Below are 18,198 nucleotides of genomic sequence, written 5' to 3'. Positions count from 1 at the left end.
TCATGTGCTCCAATTCCTTCAGTGTTCCCGCTTCAAGTGCTTGCCACTTCTTGGAATAGAATTCTGGAACATTACCATTTTAAGACTTTCTTCATGACTACTTTAATATCACTTTGATCCAAATTTCCAGTGTTGGTTCCTTTAATGGGTCAATTAAATATCCATGAAAATGAATAAAGAAGCTACTGTGCCCTTTTATTTTAGACCTGGCCCACTTATAATTAAGCAGAATAACATTCCAAGTTCATTTTGATTGAAAACTATGAAAACATAGAAGCTATATTTTCTCAGCGTCATCACCTAGGTCAAGAAGAGAATCAAGGTCATCACAGGTTTTTCCTATATTAAGAGATTAATATAGCTTGATCACACCCAATTTACTTTCTAGGTTAACTAAGTAATATTAAAAGGTGATAATTTTCTTTGAAACTTATAAGTACAACCTGCATATACAGGATTTTGAGAATAATTTAATGTTAACTTTAACATACAACTATATCTTAATATAATTATTTTAAATGTAAAGAAACGGATCCTTACAAGACCAAAATAACCCACAGGCCATGAAGTTGGTTTTTACTTTTTCCTTTTTTTGTTTAAACAAATGTGCACCACGATGGTTCAACAAGTAAGGCAAATGCCGTGAGTATGAAAGCCGCAGTTTCCAATACACCACATCTAGAACCCAGGGGAGGTGAATTAGACAGAAGTCGTAGTCATTCTAATTAAACAATCAGATAACATCATGACAAGTTGGTTTGCAGTATCAAAACTGTCTAAGTTTCCTTTCTCTTAATGATCAGAGGTCCCACGTTGTCTCCAGTCTCTTCATTGTGTTTTGTGTGAGATCCATCACAGAATGGGAACTAGGAAAAGAGAGAATGTCAATGTCTAACTGCAAAATCAGTATTAGCCTGGCAGAGTGGGGGTGATGCTTAATTTACATATATAACACACATGATAACTCTTAATAAAAAGATTTTCTTAGACTACCTTATATAGGTGTTCTTAAAGAGCATATTTGAAGTATAAACAGCAAGTAGAAGGAAGAAATCAACTTGTGGATAATACACAATGATTAAATGCATTTCCATTGGTGATATTTGATTGTGGATGCTGAATATCTTTTCCATGTTTATATGCTAGTTACAGTTACATTTCCCTTCTAGTGATCTATGTCCATTTAGAGCCTTAGTCCATTTGTTTAAAATCAATTTGTGTATTATCCCTTTGTTGATCAGCTTTGTAGCAATTTTTCCCAAACCTTTTTATTCTGCTAATTTTTTATATTCGTTTCATACAAGCATGCCAGTATTTCCCTTTTTAATATTCTTCATGGAGACATCTTTCTCCTAGGGATGTGGTAAATATTTATTACTTTCCATGATTTCACATTTTAAATATAACTGACATTTTGGGTTCAGTGGTAGAAGAAGTGACAGAAGTAAATTTCTAACAGTGCTTGTCACAGTGTGCTCCAAAGAAGTCCTAAGATGTTCTGATTTGGTTTCATTATGTTTTAAAAACATATCACAGGGCGCCTGGGTGGCTCAGTTGGTTAAGCGACTGCCTTCAGCTCAGGTCATGATCCTGGAGTCCCGGGATCGAGTCCCGCATCGGGCTCCCTGCTCGGCAGGGAGTCTGCTTCTCCCTCTGACCCTCCTCCCTCTCATGCTCTCTGTCTCTCATTCTCTCTCTCTCAAATAAATAAATAAAATCTTTAAAAAAATAAAAAAAATAAAAACATATCACATAATTCTCTTGATTTGTAGCATACATTATTATTTAAAAGAAGTCCTGCTATTAAAAAATGCTATTTTAACTCAAAATTTACCAGGCTGACTGAACTGTGACACTTTTCTAAATTGTTATACCTTTATTCCTAATTTTATAAAGTTCTACCTATAAAAATGCCTATTTACAGGTTTTACATTATCATATTCATCAACCTACTCTGCTGAGATAATAACAAGGTTTAAAATATGCTTCAATATTTGGTAGAGCTAGGTTTCTGTCACATTATTCTTGTTAGACTTTTCCTATTTATTCTCTACCTACCTTTATTAAACTTTACCTATTTATTCTTCCAGATAAACGAGAATTTTTAAATTTCTCTTGGAATTCTCATCTTCAGGTCTCATGCATACTCTGAAAACATTATTTCTGCCTTATATGTTTTATAGTTATCATAATTAGGTATATTTTCATACCTAACTACTTATTCTATATATTATCAATGGTTTTTGCAAGTATAGCCTTCCTACTGTTAAATGATAAAGATAGGAATTCTACAATGTTTTACTTGTGTCCTCAGGATTTTACATTTACAAGGTCCAATTACTAGTTATTTTTTTTCTTTCTTTCTTTCTATATTTATAACTTTTATTTTCTATTTCACGTCAAACGATGATAGCATCTTCATTTTATTCTTGATGTCTGAAATGTACCTAACACTCTAGAATCTAGAGTCACTGTTTGGTATAAGGTACACTATTGCATTGAAGAGGCCTATTTAGAAGGGTAAAGTAACAGGAATCTTAGCCTTAAGATTAAAATTGCTTCATTACTCACAGTGAAGGCAATATAATTTTAGATACCTGAAAATAGGCAATAAGGGTATAAATCTTTAAACTATGACATTAGAAGTGTCTAAGATTAAAATAATACTTGGTTGATGTTAAAGAAACTTAATTTTAATTTTACTATTTGTATATAATTCCAAGATACAGTAAATTAGTTAAAAATTACAGAAAAAGTCAAGGTACCAGCATATCTAATATTTCAAAGTAAAAATTCTACCTTGGGGTAGATGGCAATGTCAATGCAATGTATATAAAGCTTTCTTTCTTTTTTTTTTTTTTTTTTTTGTCAATAAGATATGGTACACAGTATATTCATGTTAAAAACAAGTTCTTACAACAAAAACATCAACCTAAGCTTTCAGTTTTTTCTTGGCATGGATAAGAAAGAGGCTATAACAATCCACAAAAATCAAAATAAAATGTACCCCATATCAAAGAACAGCATATCAAGGTGACATATGTTTAATAAACAAACAGATGATTTTACAGTGAGAATACAAATTTACATTGCAAAAGACTCCACATTTTTTAGAAATAGCAGACACAAAACATGTTACTGTACAGTTTTAAGATATAGGTTATAAAATGTATTTCTAAAATGTGAAATATTTATAAATTAAAAAGCTTTAAATAACTTACTGAAATAGCATGTTTAACTTTTCTTCTTAAATCTCATTTTAAAAATACTAGAAAAATAATACATTTTTAAAAATTATTTCCCTCTATAGAATCAAGAGAAGAAGAGAAATCTATAGAGAAATATACAAAGAACATCTTATAAAAAGATTAAGAAAGCCATACATCTAAAATGAGAATATACTTTTTATATGATAATCTAGGTCTGCCTAAAAACAGAAATTTGCCTGGTTCCTGTTTTAAAAGAAAAAATATTTCTTTAAAAAGCAGCGAATAGTAGATCCTATTTGTTTAATAAATTTTCATGTTTTCATAATATGTAAAGCTTTTATGACTTTAAAATGTAAACGAAGCATTAAAAATCATTTTGTTCAGGCACACAGATATCTTTTAATAGTATTTTATTAATCCCAGGAATTACTGACTTAAGGCAGAATCCTCTCCCAAACTTCATGTGAAGATTAGGTATTCTCATTATATTTATTCATTAGAGTTCTCACTTTAAGTTAATGAAAAAACAAAACTTTTTTTTTTCAACAAGGACCGAGATGAGTTATTTCTATTTGGATTGGATTAGCAATTTCTTAAGACTACACTGTACATATTCATGGGATATATTTATTGAAATTAATTCATGATTCTCAATATAATATAAATGAATGAATGTCAATTACTTGGCATTAAAATTCAAAAACATAAATAATACTTATGTTTTTCAGGAAGTGTCTTGTTCAATTTTTCAACTTTTCTATGCAAGGGAAAGAAAATGTGTGTATACTTTCAAATGTAATCTAGGAAGTAGTCTTTGTATTAATAATGCAATTATATGTCAAAAACAAAAATTACCCTCTTTCATTGAAGATTTTGAAATTTGTTAAATTGTCAAGCAAAGAGCTGAAATTACAAAAAAAACCCACAAAGGGTATATTTAATTTAATTCATATAGTTATCAATATTTAAAAGTAAAACCTAAAGGATCAAATAACTGATGGAAAAAAGTTTAGCTTTTAAGTGATTTTAAAATCTGTTCTAACATGCCAGTGTTTGTTATTAACAAATTCTGGATAAAAGCTTGCAAACTGAATTGGCTGAATTTCCTGTATGTCCAGAAAATATCATGTTTGTTAACCCAATTAGTAAACTAGAAATCCCACATATTTTTAAAATTAGAGAAGAGAGGGTTTAGAGAAGAGGCTTAATAAATGATTAGGATTGAAAAAAAAACAACCCTAGAGATTCTTGCTTTTCATTTGGAAAGATAGGAACATCATTGGTCTTCATAAAATACACAAGATTTGTTTCTTTTTAATGGCTCTAATCTCAAGTTAATGATGTTTCTGTTTTTTGGGTATTTCAAGATAAAAATAAATAAATGCTCCTTCTTATCTCCTGTATCTACAACAATTTAAAAAAAATTATCTTCCTTCTCTAAACTTTGTATTTTTAATGAGTTTGGATTCTATTTCCCAAGGAAGTTGCATGGGGCCATTTTGACTCACTATCATAAACTGCTCTGAGAAAGTCTTGCTTTGGTTGAGAAAGAAAAGCAGTAAGATCTGACATTACCTGAGAAGATATGACATTTTATTCCATTCTTAGGTACTTGCTTTAGTAAAATGTAAGATAGAGGGGCGCCTGGGTGGCTCAGTCGTGGAGCGTCTGCCTTCGGCTCGGGTCATGATCCCGGAATCCTGGGATCAGGCCCCGCATCAGGCTCCCTGCTTGGCAGAAAGCCTGCTTCTCCCTCTCCCACTCCCCCTGCTTGTGTTCCCTCCCTGGCTGTGTCTCTCTTTGTCAAATAAATAAATAAAATCTTAAAAAAAAAAAAATGTAAGATAGAAGTAAAATATATTAAGAGAAATTAGGATTTTACAAGACTCTCCTTATGTGGATTGGACAAGCTATGTAACCAACATACAGAATTTTGTTTCTATGAAGAGATGGACTCCAGGCACCCACCTCCAAACCATTAATAGGATGGAGACTTCTGTAACACACACACACACACACACACACACCCTAAAACAGAAACAAGCACACCACTAACAAAAAACCCAATTCAAATCCTGAAGTTGTAAATGAAACAAAATGATTCTACATAGTATGTTCAGTTGCATTCAACTTCAGTTGAGCTCCTGACAGTAATTAGCACGCTTTTCCTCTATTCTTATTTCTTAGTCTGTGTGCATCCTTCTACTGTCCTTGTTCAAACTCTCTCCTGCCTCCTAGATGGCCAAAATACAACTCAGGGGAGTGGGGGTAGGGTGGCAATCTGGCAAGAAAGACTATGTTGCATACTCTTTCCTCTGAAATCAAAGTTCTCTCACTTTCTTATTTCGAAAATAAGGCTCTCCCTTCCTTCCTGAGTTTCACATTTGTGCTCCCACTCTCATTTCCTTCCACCTCTTTCAAGACAGCGCTGTCTCAAATAGTATTTTTCCCTGCAGTCACTTCTCTATTGCCTCCTTTCTTTCTCCTGTCACATATGGATAGCCCTTTTGTGAAATACTATGAAATAGGCCTGTTTCTGAAACAGCAGAGGGCATATCAATCCTGGGGGGAGGAGGGGGAGACAAATGAGGCATATTTAAAAAAGTAATTTCTGCACACTGCTAAGAGATGATTCATTAGGCCTGGGAAAACCACTCAAAAATGTTAGACCCACACAATGGGCTACTAGTGATTGTAACTTAAGAATGAATTAGAACAGAATTAAACTTTCTATCACATGTAACTTTTTTGAGATAAGTAGAAAGGTGTTTTCATTTTGTTATATTATAAACACAACTGGTTTATATGAGGAAAAAAATTATTGACTATGAACTCAATAGAGCCAAAGGTATTAATTACAAGTCTTCTGTGCACTGGCAGGTAAATGTGTGAGTTGGCACCTCTGTGATAACCTTAGGTACCTCAGGAATGTGGGGAGTTTCCAAAGCTATCTGAAGAATAAGAACATCCATTAACAAGAATAATATTCAAAGTGAACTCTTAATTGATTCATGTGGGAATAAAAAGTTCCCAAGATTCAGTGAAAATTCAGAACTGACAAATCCTAGATGCAAAGAGGATCACTAACAGCATAAAAGATAAGCTTAAAAAAAGAGAAAATGGGAAATAAAATGACTGGTCTGGCATTCCTCTCCTTAAAGTCTACCTATGGGAAATGACCATCTCTAGTTTAACCATCTGGAAACTCTAAACTGTGTGATGAAAAAATAATCCCAGAATGTTTTGTTGAATTATAAAGTCTAATAAACCGTTTAAACCACTAGCTTGTGTCCATTTATGATTCTTCCTGAAGTATTTAAGATCTTAGTCCTTATAAGTTCCTATTTGCTTTATTGACCCTTTCTTTACCCTCTGGGAAAAACCAACCAAAGCAAATACCCTTTACTTGACCCCAAATCTATGCTTTAGAGTTCACTCAAGCAGTCATCTTTCTTTTCCTTTCCATTCACTGTCACATTTACTGAAGTTTTGACATATACTAAGACTTCTAGCATTTCTTTATTAGTAATTCACTCTTTAACCCACTTAGACACAGCTTCTATTCTAATTATTCTGTTGAAATGACACCAAAAGGTTAATTGCCTAACTGTTTAATGCAACTCATACTATAATATTCACCTAGCCATCTTTGCACAAGCCAATGTTCACAGCCAAATCTTTGAAACTTTCTCCTTTCCACTGTGAAGCCATGATATTCTTAGTTTTCTTCTAACTCTGGTCCATTTCATCTTTTTGGCTCTTATTCTTCTTTCCAAAATGCAAAAAATTCCCTAAGATTTCATACTTAGCCCTTGATTTTTATCTGCATCAAGGATCTGTTGTATTCTTATGTTTGACTCATCAGTTTTGCTGATTTCTATCTCCAATCCTGATGTCTCAGCCTTAGACCCACATTTCAGATTATCTGCTGGACATTTCCATTCAAATGTCACCTCAAAATTCACTTTGGAATTAAATTCCTTGTCACCGTTCTAGAAAATCAGCTTTTCTTCTTGGAAGTCCTATTTCTGTTGGCAGCACCATCTCTTCTAATACTATAGGTGTAGAGACTTTAATGAGTTTCCGTTTTTCTCCACCAATCTCCCTTACAAATCAGTCAGTGCATTTGGCTTATCCTTCCCTCAAAATGTCTCCTGTATCTGTCCATTTTTCTCCATTCCTAGAGCTGTCACTCTGGTATAAGTATCATAACTTTATCTGGAAATTCCTGACAAGAAGCTCCCCATGTCTGGAGGCACAAACTCCTCAAACAGGTACTGAAGAGTCTCCTCAATTTGGACTTATTCCTGGGGGGGATGGAAATGCAATAACCAGACTAGATTCTTCATTGATCCCACCACCTTTGCTCACATTGAGTTCTTTCCTACAGATTTTAAGAAAGAGTCCCCCAAAACTGCTAGTTTATTCAAATACCACCAAACTTTCCAGGGGCAATTTAACTCCCATGTATATCACTATGCTTTCCCAGAAAATTCTAGCCCACAGTGTAAGCTCTTTCTTTTATTTAAAGCACCTGTACTAAGTCTACTGTACACATCTATACCTGCTGTTTTACTATTTAACTTTTTTCATGCATATATAGACATTAAATGATTATTGACTAAAGAACTACTACACTGACTTAGAAATTCTTGAATTTCTAAAGGTATTATTTTGCATATTTTGGTGAGCAACAGGAGAATAAAACTTATCATGGGCATAATTCTTAAAAAACAAACCAGGTCTGGTCTACAGAATATTATTTAGGATTATTTTCTAGCAACCTCACTAGTACTTACAAATAATCCCACATACCAAATGAACAGTGTTCTTTTTAAGGTACAACTGACTATTATTTTGATTCCCATTCCGTATGTTCATCAAGCAGTTTCAGATTGTATCGGGGGAGAGAGTTAGAATACACTTTCCAGTACCTAGTATGTGACTTCTTCCTTATTTGTGATGCGTGATTTGTGACAATGGCTTTCCACTGTGGGAAGAGGTGGTGCCTGACATGTGCTTTCAGAAACAGATAAATCATTTTTATTGTCTATTTTCTTATGTGTTATAGTGTCATCTTTAGTGAAATCCATCTTATTTAAATGCTAATGGTGGCGGTACACTCACCATATTCCTCACAATACATCACATTCAATGTATGAAGCTTTTCAAGATGACCTTAGGAAAGATTTACCATCTTTAGGTCACTAGCTGTCATCACTGTCTAAAAGCTGCAGGTATCACAGATGAGAGTTCCAAATGGAACTTGATGAAATGTAATTATCACAAAAGAAGATTTAAAAAATCCTGTTAGGTATTTAACTATAGGAGCTATAGCTTAAAGAAAGCTTAGATACAGGGTCAATATATTTACCAGATAAGAAATTTTCAAGGGTAGTTTTCCAAGTTTCTCCTGAATTTTCTAAAACTTGTCCTAGAATCCAGGAGCTTGAAAGTTCAAGAAAAGAATCTACCCTTTCTGTTCCTCTTTGTGTTTTAGGCTGCACACTCTCTTTCCTGGGATAGTGGAGGCAAAGATCCACTTGGGGAGGAAACCCTAAGAATAAAGGGATTTTTTTCTCTTCTTGGTCAAGAATATAGTTACATTCACCTGAACTCAATAAGGAAATAATGGAATTTTACTGCATAGTAGGTACACATTTTAGGAAATATAATCCTGGAGAGTACATGTAAAACAGAGAAGAACAGGATGCATTAAAAAGGAAAGAAAGAAAAGGGGAGCCTGGCTGGCTCAGTCAGTGGAGCATGTGACTCTTGAGCTCAGGGTTGTGAGTTTAAGCCCCATGTTGGACACAGAAATTACTTAAAAAAAAAAAAAAAAAGGAAGAAGAAGAGATATCCTAATAATATCTGGTGATACATGTTTGATAGAACAGTTTAAAAAGAACTGTTACATTAAAGATGGCATTAACATAAAAGACTTGTTTTCCTCACCTTTTTGGACCTCCAACAACGGCAGTACACAGCTTTATCTCCCAAATCCTCCATGTCATAAGCATGTACTATCTTGGGGTTGTCTTTCTGGATGTGAAGGTTTACCATAGATTTGTTGCGATGATCTTTAACATAAAATCTTTTGTAAGCTAGATAACCAACTGCAGCTGTCCCAGCAGCAATAGTAACTGCTGCAATCCATTCAACTAGAGCAGGGAAGGAAAACAGGAATAATCATCAAAACCAAAATATACACTAATAATGTGTATTTTTACTAACATTAATGTTCAGGAAATCCAGTTTTTGAGTTAAGCATTCCAATAGTCAAAAGTTTTTACTGTTAACAAAATAATCACAACACAATGGTGTAACAATTCTTGTTAAGACTTTCCCCAGCGTTTACTGAGGCAATTGCGTATTTTCTACTGAATGATGATAGCTAAATTGAGATAGAGGAAAACTTAAAAATTATTTTATAGATGGAGAAGGAAAAACAATGTTTAATAATTCTTAAAGTGTTCATAAATAGATTTAAAAGAACATGTAAGCCTGCTGATACCTATTGTTTAAAAAAAAATCCGATACATAAAAAAATTCAGATTATAAAGACTACCCCCACCCAAAAAATCAGGAGGTGATTATGTAAACAAACTGACTCATCAGAGTTCATTTAAATAGTAGGTCCTTTAGTGATTTTAAAGTGCATAACCACAAAGAGAATTGGTATCCGAAGAAAAAAACAAAAAAAGGACAAATAAAACAAAGCCACCCTTAATACTAAACACTCAAAGAAATATATCCAGCAGGATTCTGGGCTTCAAAGTCATCCAAAAGTTTTTGTTTTTGTTTTTTAAATTTCAAAGTGCTTTCTCATTAGAATAAAAATCAGAATGTATTAATTTCTTATTTCATAGAAAACATGAATATAATTACAGTTATATTCTCAATAAATTCTAAATTTCCATTATCCACCAGTGGATGATGATTTGAATTCCCTACAAACTTCATTTTAAATTTAATGACATTTTTCTACTCAATTATTTGCTTGACTAACAGACCATCTATTTATTCTTTTCATGTAGCTTTTCAAGGAGTCCTTAGAAACCCAAGCACTTAACTACCCCAGTTCCACAGAATGTTGGAGAGAAGAAAGTTCTGCATAGTCTGGTTAGCCTCAGCCTCAGAGGAGAGTTGTCTATTCCCAGCATGGAGTGAACTGCAGGAAGAAGTTGAACAGGGGTCAGGATAAACACACTGGACTGCTTCCCAGCACTTCCTCAGTCAGATCTTCACAGTGTTTGAAATAAGTTCCCAGACTATCAAATAAAGCCCTAGAGAGATAAGTACAAAAAATACAATCCAAGGACAAATAAAAACATATATTGAATAATTAACTGTATGGCTTATTTGCACTATTGAGTCAAATTTCTTTTTTTTTTTTTAAGATTTTATTTATTTATTTGAGAGAGAGAGAATGAGAGAGAGAGCACGAGAGAGGGGGGAGGGTCGGAGGGAGAAGCAGACTCCCTGCTGAGCAGGGAGCCTGATGCTGGACTCAATCCCACAACTCCAGGATCATGACCTGAGCCGAAGGCAGTCGCTTAACCAACTGAGCCACCCAGGCGCCCCTTGAGCCAAATTTCTTATTGCACTAATGTGATTAATCACCCTTCCTAATAGTGCCCTATATTAAATTGGAGGTCATTCTTACACAACTATAATGGGAAGGAACAATCATTCTCACACTTAGTTCCTTTTATCTTGGGTCTTCTCTTTTAACTCATTCCTTGGATTCTATTTTCAACCACAGTATTTTTCTCTACAAAACAGTTTATTTTCCTTCCCACAATATTTCCATTCCTCCTTGCTAAAATCCTCTAAAATAAACATTAACATTATGTCCTTCCCAGGTGCTGCATGACTGAGACAAGTTAATAAGTTATTTGACATCTTCAAACCTTTGGACTCATTGAAGAATGTTTTTAACTTCACATTTTGTGTAGATTTGTCTTGAATTTTAGTGCAGCTTCATGATATTATCCTGTAGCAATTCCAAGTAGGGCTGAAACTTTGCTCTGATTTCTAGCTGGGTTCATGATATTCCTTTTTGATGTATTATTTACCATGGAACTCCCTTGAGAAAGGACTCTCTGTGTCAGGAGCTATAGCAATCCGCTTCTAAGCTAATGGAAAGCCACTCTGAATAGCTAATGTACCTATCACAAAATGGGCTAATATTGCTTTGCATAGTATATGTTCAATTATGTTTGCTAAATATTATCTTTAGTATAAACTTAAAATGACGAAATATCCCAAAAGAATAAATTAACACAATAGAAACTGTTAATCTTAGTTACATCCTACTTTTTAGGTGAATTATGAAGTAATCTCTAGCAGATTTGCTTTAATAGTGCCTACTTATATCAAAAAGGCCCGAAACCCAAATAACTACTAAAATTGGTTAAGATTAATTTGTCTCAACATAAAATGGGAATCCTACCTGAAACTCATGATAAGCCAAAAGAATCTTTCTTAGTCATCAAAACAGTCTTCTATTCTCTTTTCTCATATTAGCCACTGAATCCATATGGTGACTTTTTTTTTTTTTTAAACCTTTACCTCCCTGGAATTTTTGACAGCGGAATAAATGACAGAATAACTGACACACAAAAGAGGCAAAAGCAAATGAAAGAAATGGGAACTGACTCTGGATACTACTGAAAAGTAGCTGCCCCATGGGGAATCAAAACATGCACTGTTACCCTACCCCCTAACAAAGGTCACTTATGACCCTATATAAATGTCATAGGACCATATGTGTGCTGGGAAAATGGCTTCGCATGTGCTCCAATGGGTTTTTTTAGAATCACAGAGCTAGACAAATTCTTTAGAATTTCCACTTTCTCCTCTTCCCAAAACCTAATTCCCTAATCTCATTAGACACAAATGTAAAAGTTCCCAGAATAAGAAATATGTTGCTGTTTTATCATTTCATTATTGCAGCCTGAATCAGTTTTTTTCTGGCAAAAAGCTGTGGATGCCACTGGCAACTCTAGGGAAAAGAAGGAAAAGGAAACTGTGTAGAGATAGGCAAGAATGATGATGGATTGAAAAGTCAACAATTAGAATAGAGAAAGAATTGAAAACCCAAGACAATAAACAAAAACAATAAAACCTAAGTAACTATTTAGTTCTTGACAGTGGATATATTCTATTAAGAATAAACACAATCTCAGAGGCAAAAAGAGACTTTACCAAAACCCATTTTTAAAGACATTTCAGTTGGCACCTTTCAGACACTCTTTCATAACTGGGGTCCAGAAAAACCCTGAGCACTACTTCTGACTCTTACGGTTTTATCCTCACTTCCCTTCTCTATAGACATTTCTCAAGGCACAGTATTCTTACAGTTAGATGAAACCCCACCCTGCCCAATCTTGCTTAACAGTGCTTTCTATCTATACAAATACAATGAATAAACCAATATAAAGAAAATACAGAAAATACATTTCTAAATAATCCTTCCCATTCTTACTCTTCCCTTGGTCTACTATTGTATAATATTGGTTTGTATAACATAATACTGGTTTTCTCTCAGAATTATTCAGAGATTGAAAACAATCTCTTGTTTATAACCCATTCCTCAGCTTTTCTCTACTGTGGGAATTATTTTGTTTCAACTTAGACAGAAATCTCACCGTTTCTGTTCCTTTAGTCCCTTTTCTGTCTAAAACGGTCCTCTCCTGCCCAGGATCAACTGCCACAGAATCAGAATGTTCTTTTCTTCTCAGGAGAGGGGGAGGGGAGCTATGTTTAAATCTTTCCCTCCCTTAGGTCGTTCGCCCAGATTGGCAGGCTGTGTCTGGTAATGTTTTTTTCTTAAGGCCTGGCATACAGGGGCGCCTGGGTGGCTCAGTCATTAAGCGTCTGTCTTTGGCTCAGGTCATGATCCCAGGGCCCTGGGATCGAGCCCGCAGCGGGCTCCCTGCTCCGCGGGAAGCCTGCTTCTCCCTCTCCCACTCCCCCTGCTTGTGTTCCCTCTCTTGCTCTCTCTCTGTCAAATAAATAAATAAAATCTTAAAAAAAAAAAAAAAGGCCTGGCATACAGGTAGTGTTCAATGTTAGCTGAGTATAAAGAAATAACAGATTACTAATTTGAATTTGCAACTCCATCTGTCCATTTTACCATCACATTGCTCTTATACCAAATGACTTATCTTTGGCCTCATCTTAATCTACTGTAACAAGTGTGGGACTTAAAACATTTCTTCAGATTAAAAAAAAAAATTTTAGGAATGCCTGGGTCACTCAGTGAGTTAAGTATCTGCCTTCAGCTCAGGTCCTGGGATGGAGCCCTGCATCAGGTTCCTTGCTCAGCGGGGAGCCTGCTTCTCCCTCTGCCTGCCGCTCCCCCTGCTTGTGTGCTCGCGCTCTCTGACAACTAAATAAATAAAATCTTAAAAAAATAAAACTTTAGTATGGAACACTTCAGACATATACAGGGATTACTATAATGAACTCCCATTTACCCTCACTCAGCTCCAACAAGGATCAACTCACTGCCAATCCTGTTTCATCTATAATCCCTAATGCCCCCCAATATTTACTTATTGTTTATAATCTAAAGGAGCAGATTCAATGAGTTTTGGAGGTATCAAGGAGCAAGACATATAGTAAACTTCCTAAAAGTCATATACTGGGTATGAGGAGGGGTCACTAAAGATGGGGGACTCCATAATAGTGAAAGATGTTTAATGTTAGAAATTATAATAAACTAGAATTAAATAAAAATAAGTTCGGCATAAGTATGTTGATTATACCTCAATAAGGGAAAAAAAAAAAGGTTGGTATCACCCACCCAAAGGGTATCAAGAACCATCTCACTGAATAGGGTCTCTGGATTCCAATCATTTATCTTCATTGCCTCTCCCAGATTCATGTCCTGGCCTGATCCCCATTAATTTTATTTATAACCCACAACCCATTATTCTTCTTCTGAATATAAACAAGAATTCTGCATGTATAGACATACCCTTTTATTTTTTATTTAACATATACTTACAAAGTGCATACTATTTTAAGCCCTTTATAATTATTAATCTACTTAGTTGAGAAGAGACATCTCAATTCATCTTCCCCAAATTCAAAAATCAAAAATATAGATTTTTTAGTGTGGTTTAAAAATTGAGAACAATTTGAGGTCTAAACATTACAAGGTGGATTCTCAATACATTATCTGTCCCTTCCCAGCCACACTACAATGTTTGAAGAAGAAAGTAAGAAGGTGCTGGATGAAGAGATTTACAAGGGTTTTGGACCTTTTCCCATAGTCCTCATAACAACCTTTACACTTTTAGGTGAAATAAAAAGTAGTTACTTCTCATAACAAAGTTGAGTACTTCAAGTTTAAGCTGATAACCCTCTTCACCAAGCAATTTCCTATCCCTTAGAAAACAGCAAGCTAATGGGGAAGTCACCTTTGGACTCCCCTATGGTTAGATTAAAACAAAAACAAAAACACACACACACACAAACTTATCTTGATTGCAAGAAAGATTAGCCAGCAGGTAATGCTAAGAAGTCCCAGGGTTCACCTACTTCACATTTCAATGGGCACTAAACCCTAGGTTCAAAACACACAAAATGACTCCACATTTTAAGAACACGTGTTGGAATCTTTCAGCCCATATCACAAAAGTGCAAACTGTCTTTCTATAAAATTATCAGTGGCTCAAGTCATATGAGTATCTGATTTTACACAACAGTCTTATTCCTGAGAAAATACAGGTTTGGGTTTTTTAAAAAACTGAAACAAAAATCGCTCTGTATTTTAAGTGCCCCAAGGTACCTCTATTTAAAGGACTCTCAAGATGAGCAACCTTTGAAATAAGTTTTATAAATAATCACCTCCTATATACTTCATTAGTAACTAAAAAAGTCATGGGTTATCCCCCCCCAACTCTGCCAGGTAACTTTTGGCAACAGACGTGGAATTCTCCAATTTAAAGAATGGATTACAAAATTAGGTCTCATGTTAACAGGAAGCTTTTACAGAACCTGGCACTCTAGTTGCTCAGTATTTACTAAATGAATCAACAGGGCTCTTTTTAATTAACTTCTGGACAATCTCTTTACTTTTACTTAACTACTGTTACAGGTAACCAAACCAGGAGGTGTGGCGTTTTATACCTGGGCAGAGAGATCGCATGTGTCACGTAGCTGGTGCACAGTATTATATTAACAGTTATACCACCACCAAGAACTGTTATAATGTGAAGCTCTACATTAATCGAATTCTAGAAAATCTCTTAATTTTAATTGGACCTGTTTCCAAACGCCAGACTAGCGCAAAGGAAGCAAGGCTGAGAAAGCGGAGAGCTCAAAGAGCTCCGTTTTCTATCCTCTCTCCTGGACCACTGCCACGGAGTTCCAGATGCCAGAGGGATTAAAAACAAAACAAAAAACCCCCCCCAAAAAAAAAACAAAAAAAAAACCTGGGAAAACTGAAGATCTCGGATTGGGTTCGTTCCTTTAAAAAAAATGTGCAAAACTGAGATGTGATTAGTCACGCACTGCTTCAGAGTTGCAGGAAATTGATGGTCTGTCTCCACGGTGATTTAAACTTGAGAAGGCGGAGCAGTTCTTTTTTTTTAAAACCTTTCCTCTTTTCCAAGCTCTGTGACTTAACACAGAGGTGCCTCAGGGGAGAACAAGAAAAAAAGCTAGCGACGGAATCATTAGGTTTTAGGTCATGGCTGGTTAAGGAAAACGTGATCCAGACTTGGGTGAATGCCTCCATAGCCCCCATGCCACTTATGCCTGGAGAGATCACCAACCCATACGGACATCGCCCCCCTTCCCCGTTTGGCCCAGGGAGCCCGCAGGCCAGCCCTGCGCTTGCCCTTCTACATCTCAAGGTTACAGGACTGGCGGGTTCGCAGGGCAGCGGTAGCTAACAGCCCAGAGAGGAGCAGAGGAAGCTGCAACCGGTGCGCAGGCCTCCAACCTCACCCGCTCCCAGGCCCCACTTCACCTCGTACGCTGGAAGTCAGACTCATGGCGCCGTCGCTTGCAAGGCGTGTGCACAGGACACTAAGCACAAAGAGGCTCTTGCGGAGGGCCGGAGTCAAGGTGCGAGAAACGTCTACGCGTACCGACTCCAGGCCGCTACGGCGCAGGCGCCGCGGCTGGCCGTAAGCACGTGTGTATTGCCACCCTAGTTAATGCTGAGCATGCGCGGAGCTGCGTCCCAGTCTAAAGAAGTCTTGAGTCGGGATTTTGACAGCCGGAAAAGTGGGGAGGAGGAAGAGACCTAGAAAGGTAGCAACTGAGTGTGCGCAGTCGTAAGGGGCGGAGTCCTGGAGCCTGGGGCAGGGCTTTGAGAATAGAGATTCCAGGCCAGATTTAAGTCTTTTCCAGGTGTGCGGGCTTCACAGGGCAAATGACAGGTGCTGGTATAACACTTGACATAATCAGGTATCTAAGATTTTATCTACAGTTTTCTTGTTCAGTTCGGCACCTGCAAGGCCACGTCCAGTTTTCATATAAAATGCCAGTGGCAGACACACAGGTATTAATTGTGGAGTCCTATTTCAGAACCTCACCTCGCCCTCGGTGTACGTCACTTTCTTCTGCTTTTGAGCCAGTTATCTACTGAGGACCCTGGAACCTGCGCTAAGGGCTGAGTAGGAGAGAGAAACAAACGGCTCATTTCTTCAAAAAATGTACTCAAAAAAGATACTAAGATTATTCTCTATCTTCTACAGTCTGAAATTAGTGTCAGTTACAAAATATTTTATAAAAGCGGTTTAGGGGCCCGAATTTGGGGAGGGGGGTTAGAATTAACTCAAAGGGTGTTTTGGAAGGTGTATTTTCTAAGAAGCTTCTTGTTTTTACTCTTATTGTTTCTATGCGGGGTGGGAGTTGGAGGGAGTTGATTGCAGGGAAGCCTCCCAAGCCATGCTTGGCACTACGGCCTCCCAACTCTCAACACGTGACTGATTGCTCCTCACAACTGGAAGCCCCTGGAGTCTCTGAGCCGCACCCCAGGAAGAGCTGAAACGCCCTCTGAATGAATGAAGCTACAACAGCCCTGCTGGCATTGTAAAGCCAGCTCAGGGCTGGGGTGAGAAAGACCGCGAGTGCGCTTGCCCTATCCGGTAGCCTTCAGCTCCCGCTGACTGCGCCAAGCTCCCGCCCCACTGCAGGGGGTCCCGTCGGGCAGCCTCTGGGCATGCTCAGTAGCGCGGCGGCCGTGGGTCGCGCAGTCGGAAGCTCGCGGCTGCTGCGGCGGTGCAGGCGGCGCTAACGCGCCCGGCAGCTGAGGGGACTGGAGGACGGCGGGAGGGGGCGGGGGCGCAGGAGGTGGGGCCGCCGTCGCCGTCAGGGCCCCTGGGAGCGCGGGGCGCCGCCGCCGCCGCTCCTCGGCTCGGTTCCGTCTCCAGGGCTGCGCCGGCAACGGTAGCCGCCTCGGCAGAGCAGCGGGAGTCGGGAGCCGCGCTCCGCCGAGAGTTGGGTAGGGGAGCGCCCGCGCCTCCGCGGCGTCATGGGCCCCCTTCCCGGGCCTCAACGGGCACCAGCCGCGGGAACCCCCGGGCCTCCTTGCGGCCGAGCCTGAGCGACCCTCGGGTTCTCCGGCTCCCCCTCCCTCCGCCTTATTTTTTTTCCTGCTCTCGCTGCGGCTACAGCTTCAGCTTCAGCTCTCCGTTATGGCAACGGAGCCGCCATCCCCCCTCCGACTCGAGGCGCCCGGGCCCCCAGAAATGCGGACCCCACCGGTGAGCGAAGCCCCCCCCGAGGGCACCCCGAAGCCGGCAGGCGGCAGGCTCTGCTTCCTCAACGGCTGCGTGCCCCTCTCGCATCAGGTGGCCGGGCACATGTACGGGAAGGACAAAGTGGGTAAGTGGGGGTGGCGTGGGGCTCGCGGCTCCCCTTCCGCCTTTGGGAGCCCCCGGCCGGCCGAGGCAGCTTGGCGCTCACGGGCTGGGCTGGGCTGGACTCCCCTCCGGTCTGCGCACAGCACCCAGGCCTCTTC

At 38.2% G+C, this 18,198-nt stretch overlaps 2 protein-coding genes across 3 annotated transcripts in view; one reads left to right on the top strand and one right to left on the bottom strand.

The window, feature by feature from the left end:
- Positions 1 to 550: 550 nt before the first annotated feature.
- CISD1 (CDGSH iron sulfur domain 1) lies at positions 551 to 16,433 on the bottom strand. Of its 2 annotated transcripts, XM_032423817.1 has the most exons (4): positions 16,198 to 16,433; positions 10,286 to 10,380; positions 9,165 to 9,370; positions 551 to 866 (listed from the first exon to the last, which is right to left on the bottom strand). In XM_032423817.1, the coding sequence occupies exons 2-4, from the start codon at positions 10,323 to 10,325 to the stop codon at positions 777 to 779; spliced, it is 336 nt and encodes a 111-aa protein (XP_032279708.1). In that variant the 5' UTR covers positions 10,326 to 10,380; positions 16,198 to 16,433; the 3' UTR covers positions 551 to 776. The 2 variants fall into 2 exon arrangements, with proteins under 2 accessions (XP_032279708.1, XP_032279709.1); XM_032423818.1 differs by lacking the exon at positions 10,286 to 10,380 and having other exon boundaries at positions 16,198 to 16,424.
- A 1,088-nt stretch (positions 16,434 to 17,521) lies between these two features.
- The window catches only part of IPMK (inositol polyphosphate multikinase), a 42,450-nt gene continuing 41,773 nt past the window's right edge, over positions 17,522 to 18,198 (top strand). Inside the window, exon 1 of the mRNA XM_032423719.1 lies at positions 17,522 to 18,062. Within this exon, the coding sequence (XP_032279610.1) occupies positions 17,873 to 18,062 (190 nt within the window). The 5' untranslated portion in view covers positions 17,522 to 17,872. The remainder of the gene's footprint in view (positions 18,063 to 18,198) is intronic.

The sequence above is a fragment of the Phoca vitulina genome, unplaced genomic scaffold, assembly GCF_004348235.1.
Source record: "Phoca vitulina isolate PV1807 unplaced genomic scaffold, GSC_HSeal_1.0 scaffold29, whole genome shotgun sequence".
In the NCBI taxonomy this organism is placed as follows: Eukaryota; Metazoa; Chordata; class Mammalia; order Carnivora; family Phocidae; genus Phoca; species Phoca vitulina.
The sequence above is the reverse complement of the archived record's forward strand: the minus strand, read 5'-3'. Positions and strand labels throughout refer to the sequence as shown.

Excerpts from the sequence above, each read along its gene's own strand:
- CISD1 (XM_032423817.1), bottom strand. The coding sequence starts at position 10,325 with ATGCAGAACTTTCTTCTCTCCAACATTCTGTGGAACTGGG. Across the intron at positions 9,371-10,285 it reads CAACATTCTGTGGAACTGGG|TTGAATGGATTGCAGCAGTT; the intron begins GTAGTTAAGTGC and ends TCCCTGCTCTAG. Across the intron at positions 867-9,164 it reads GTTGTTGGAGGTCCAAAAAG|TTCCCATTCTGTGATGGATC; the intron begins GTGAGGAAAACA and ends CTCTTTTCCTAG.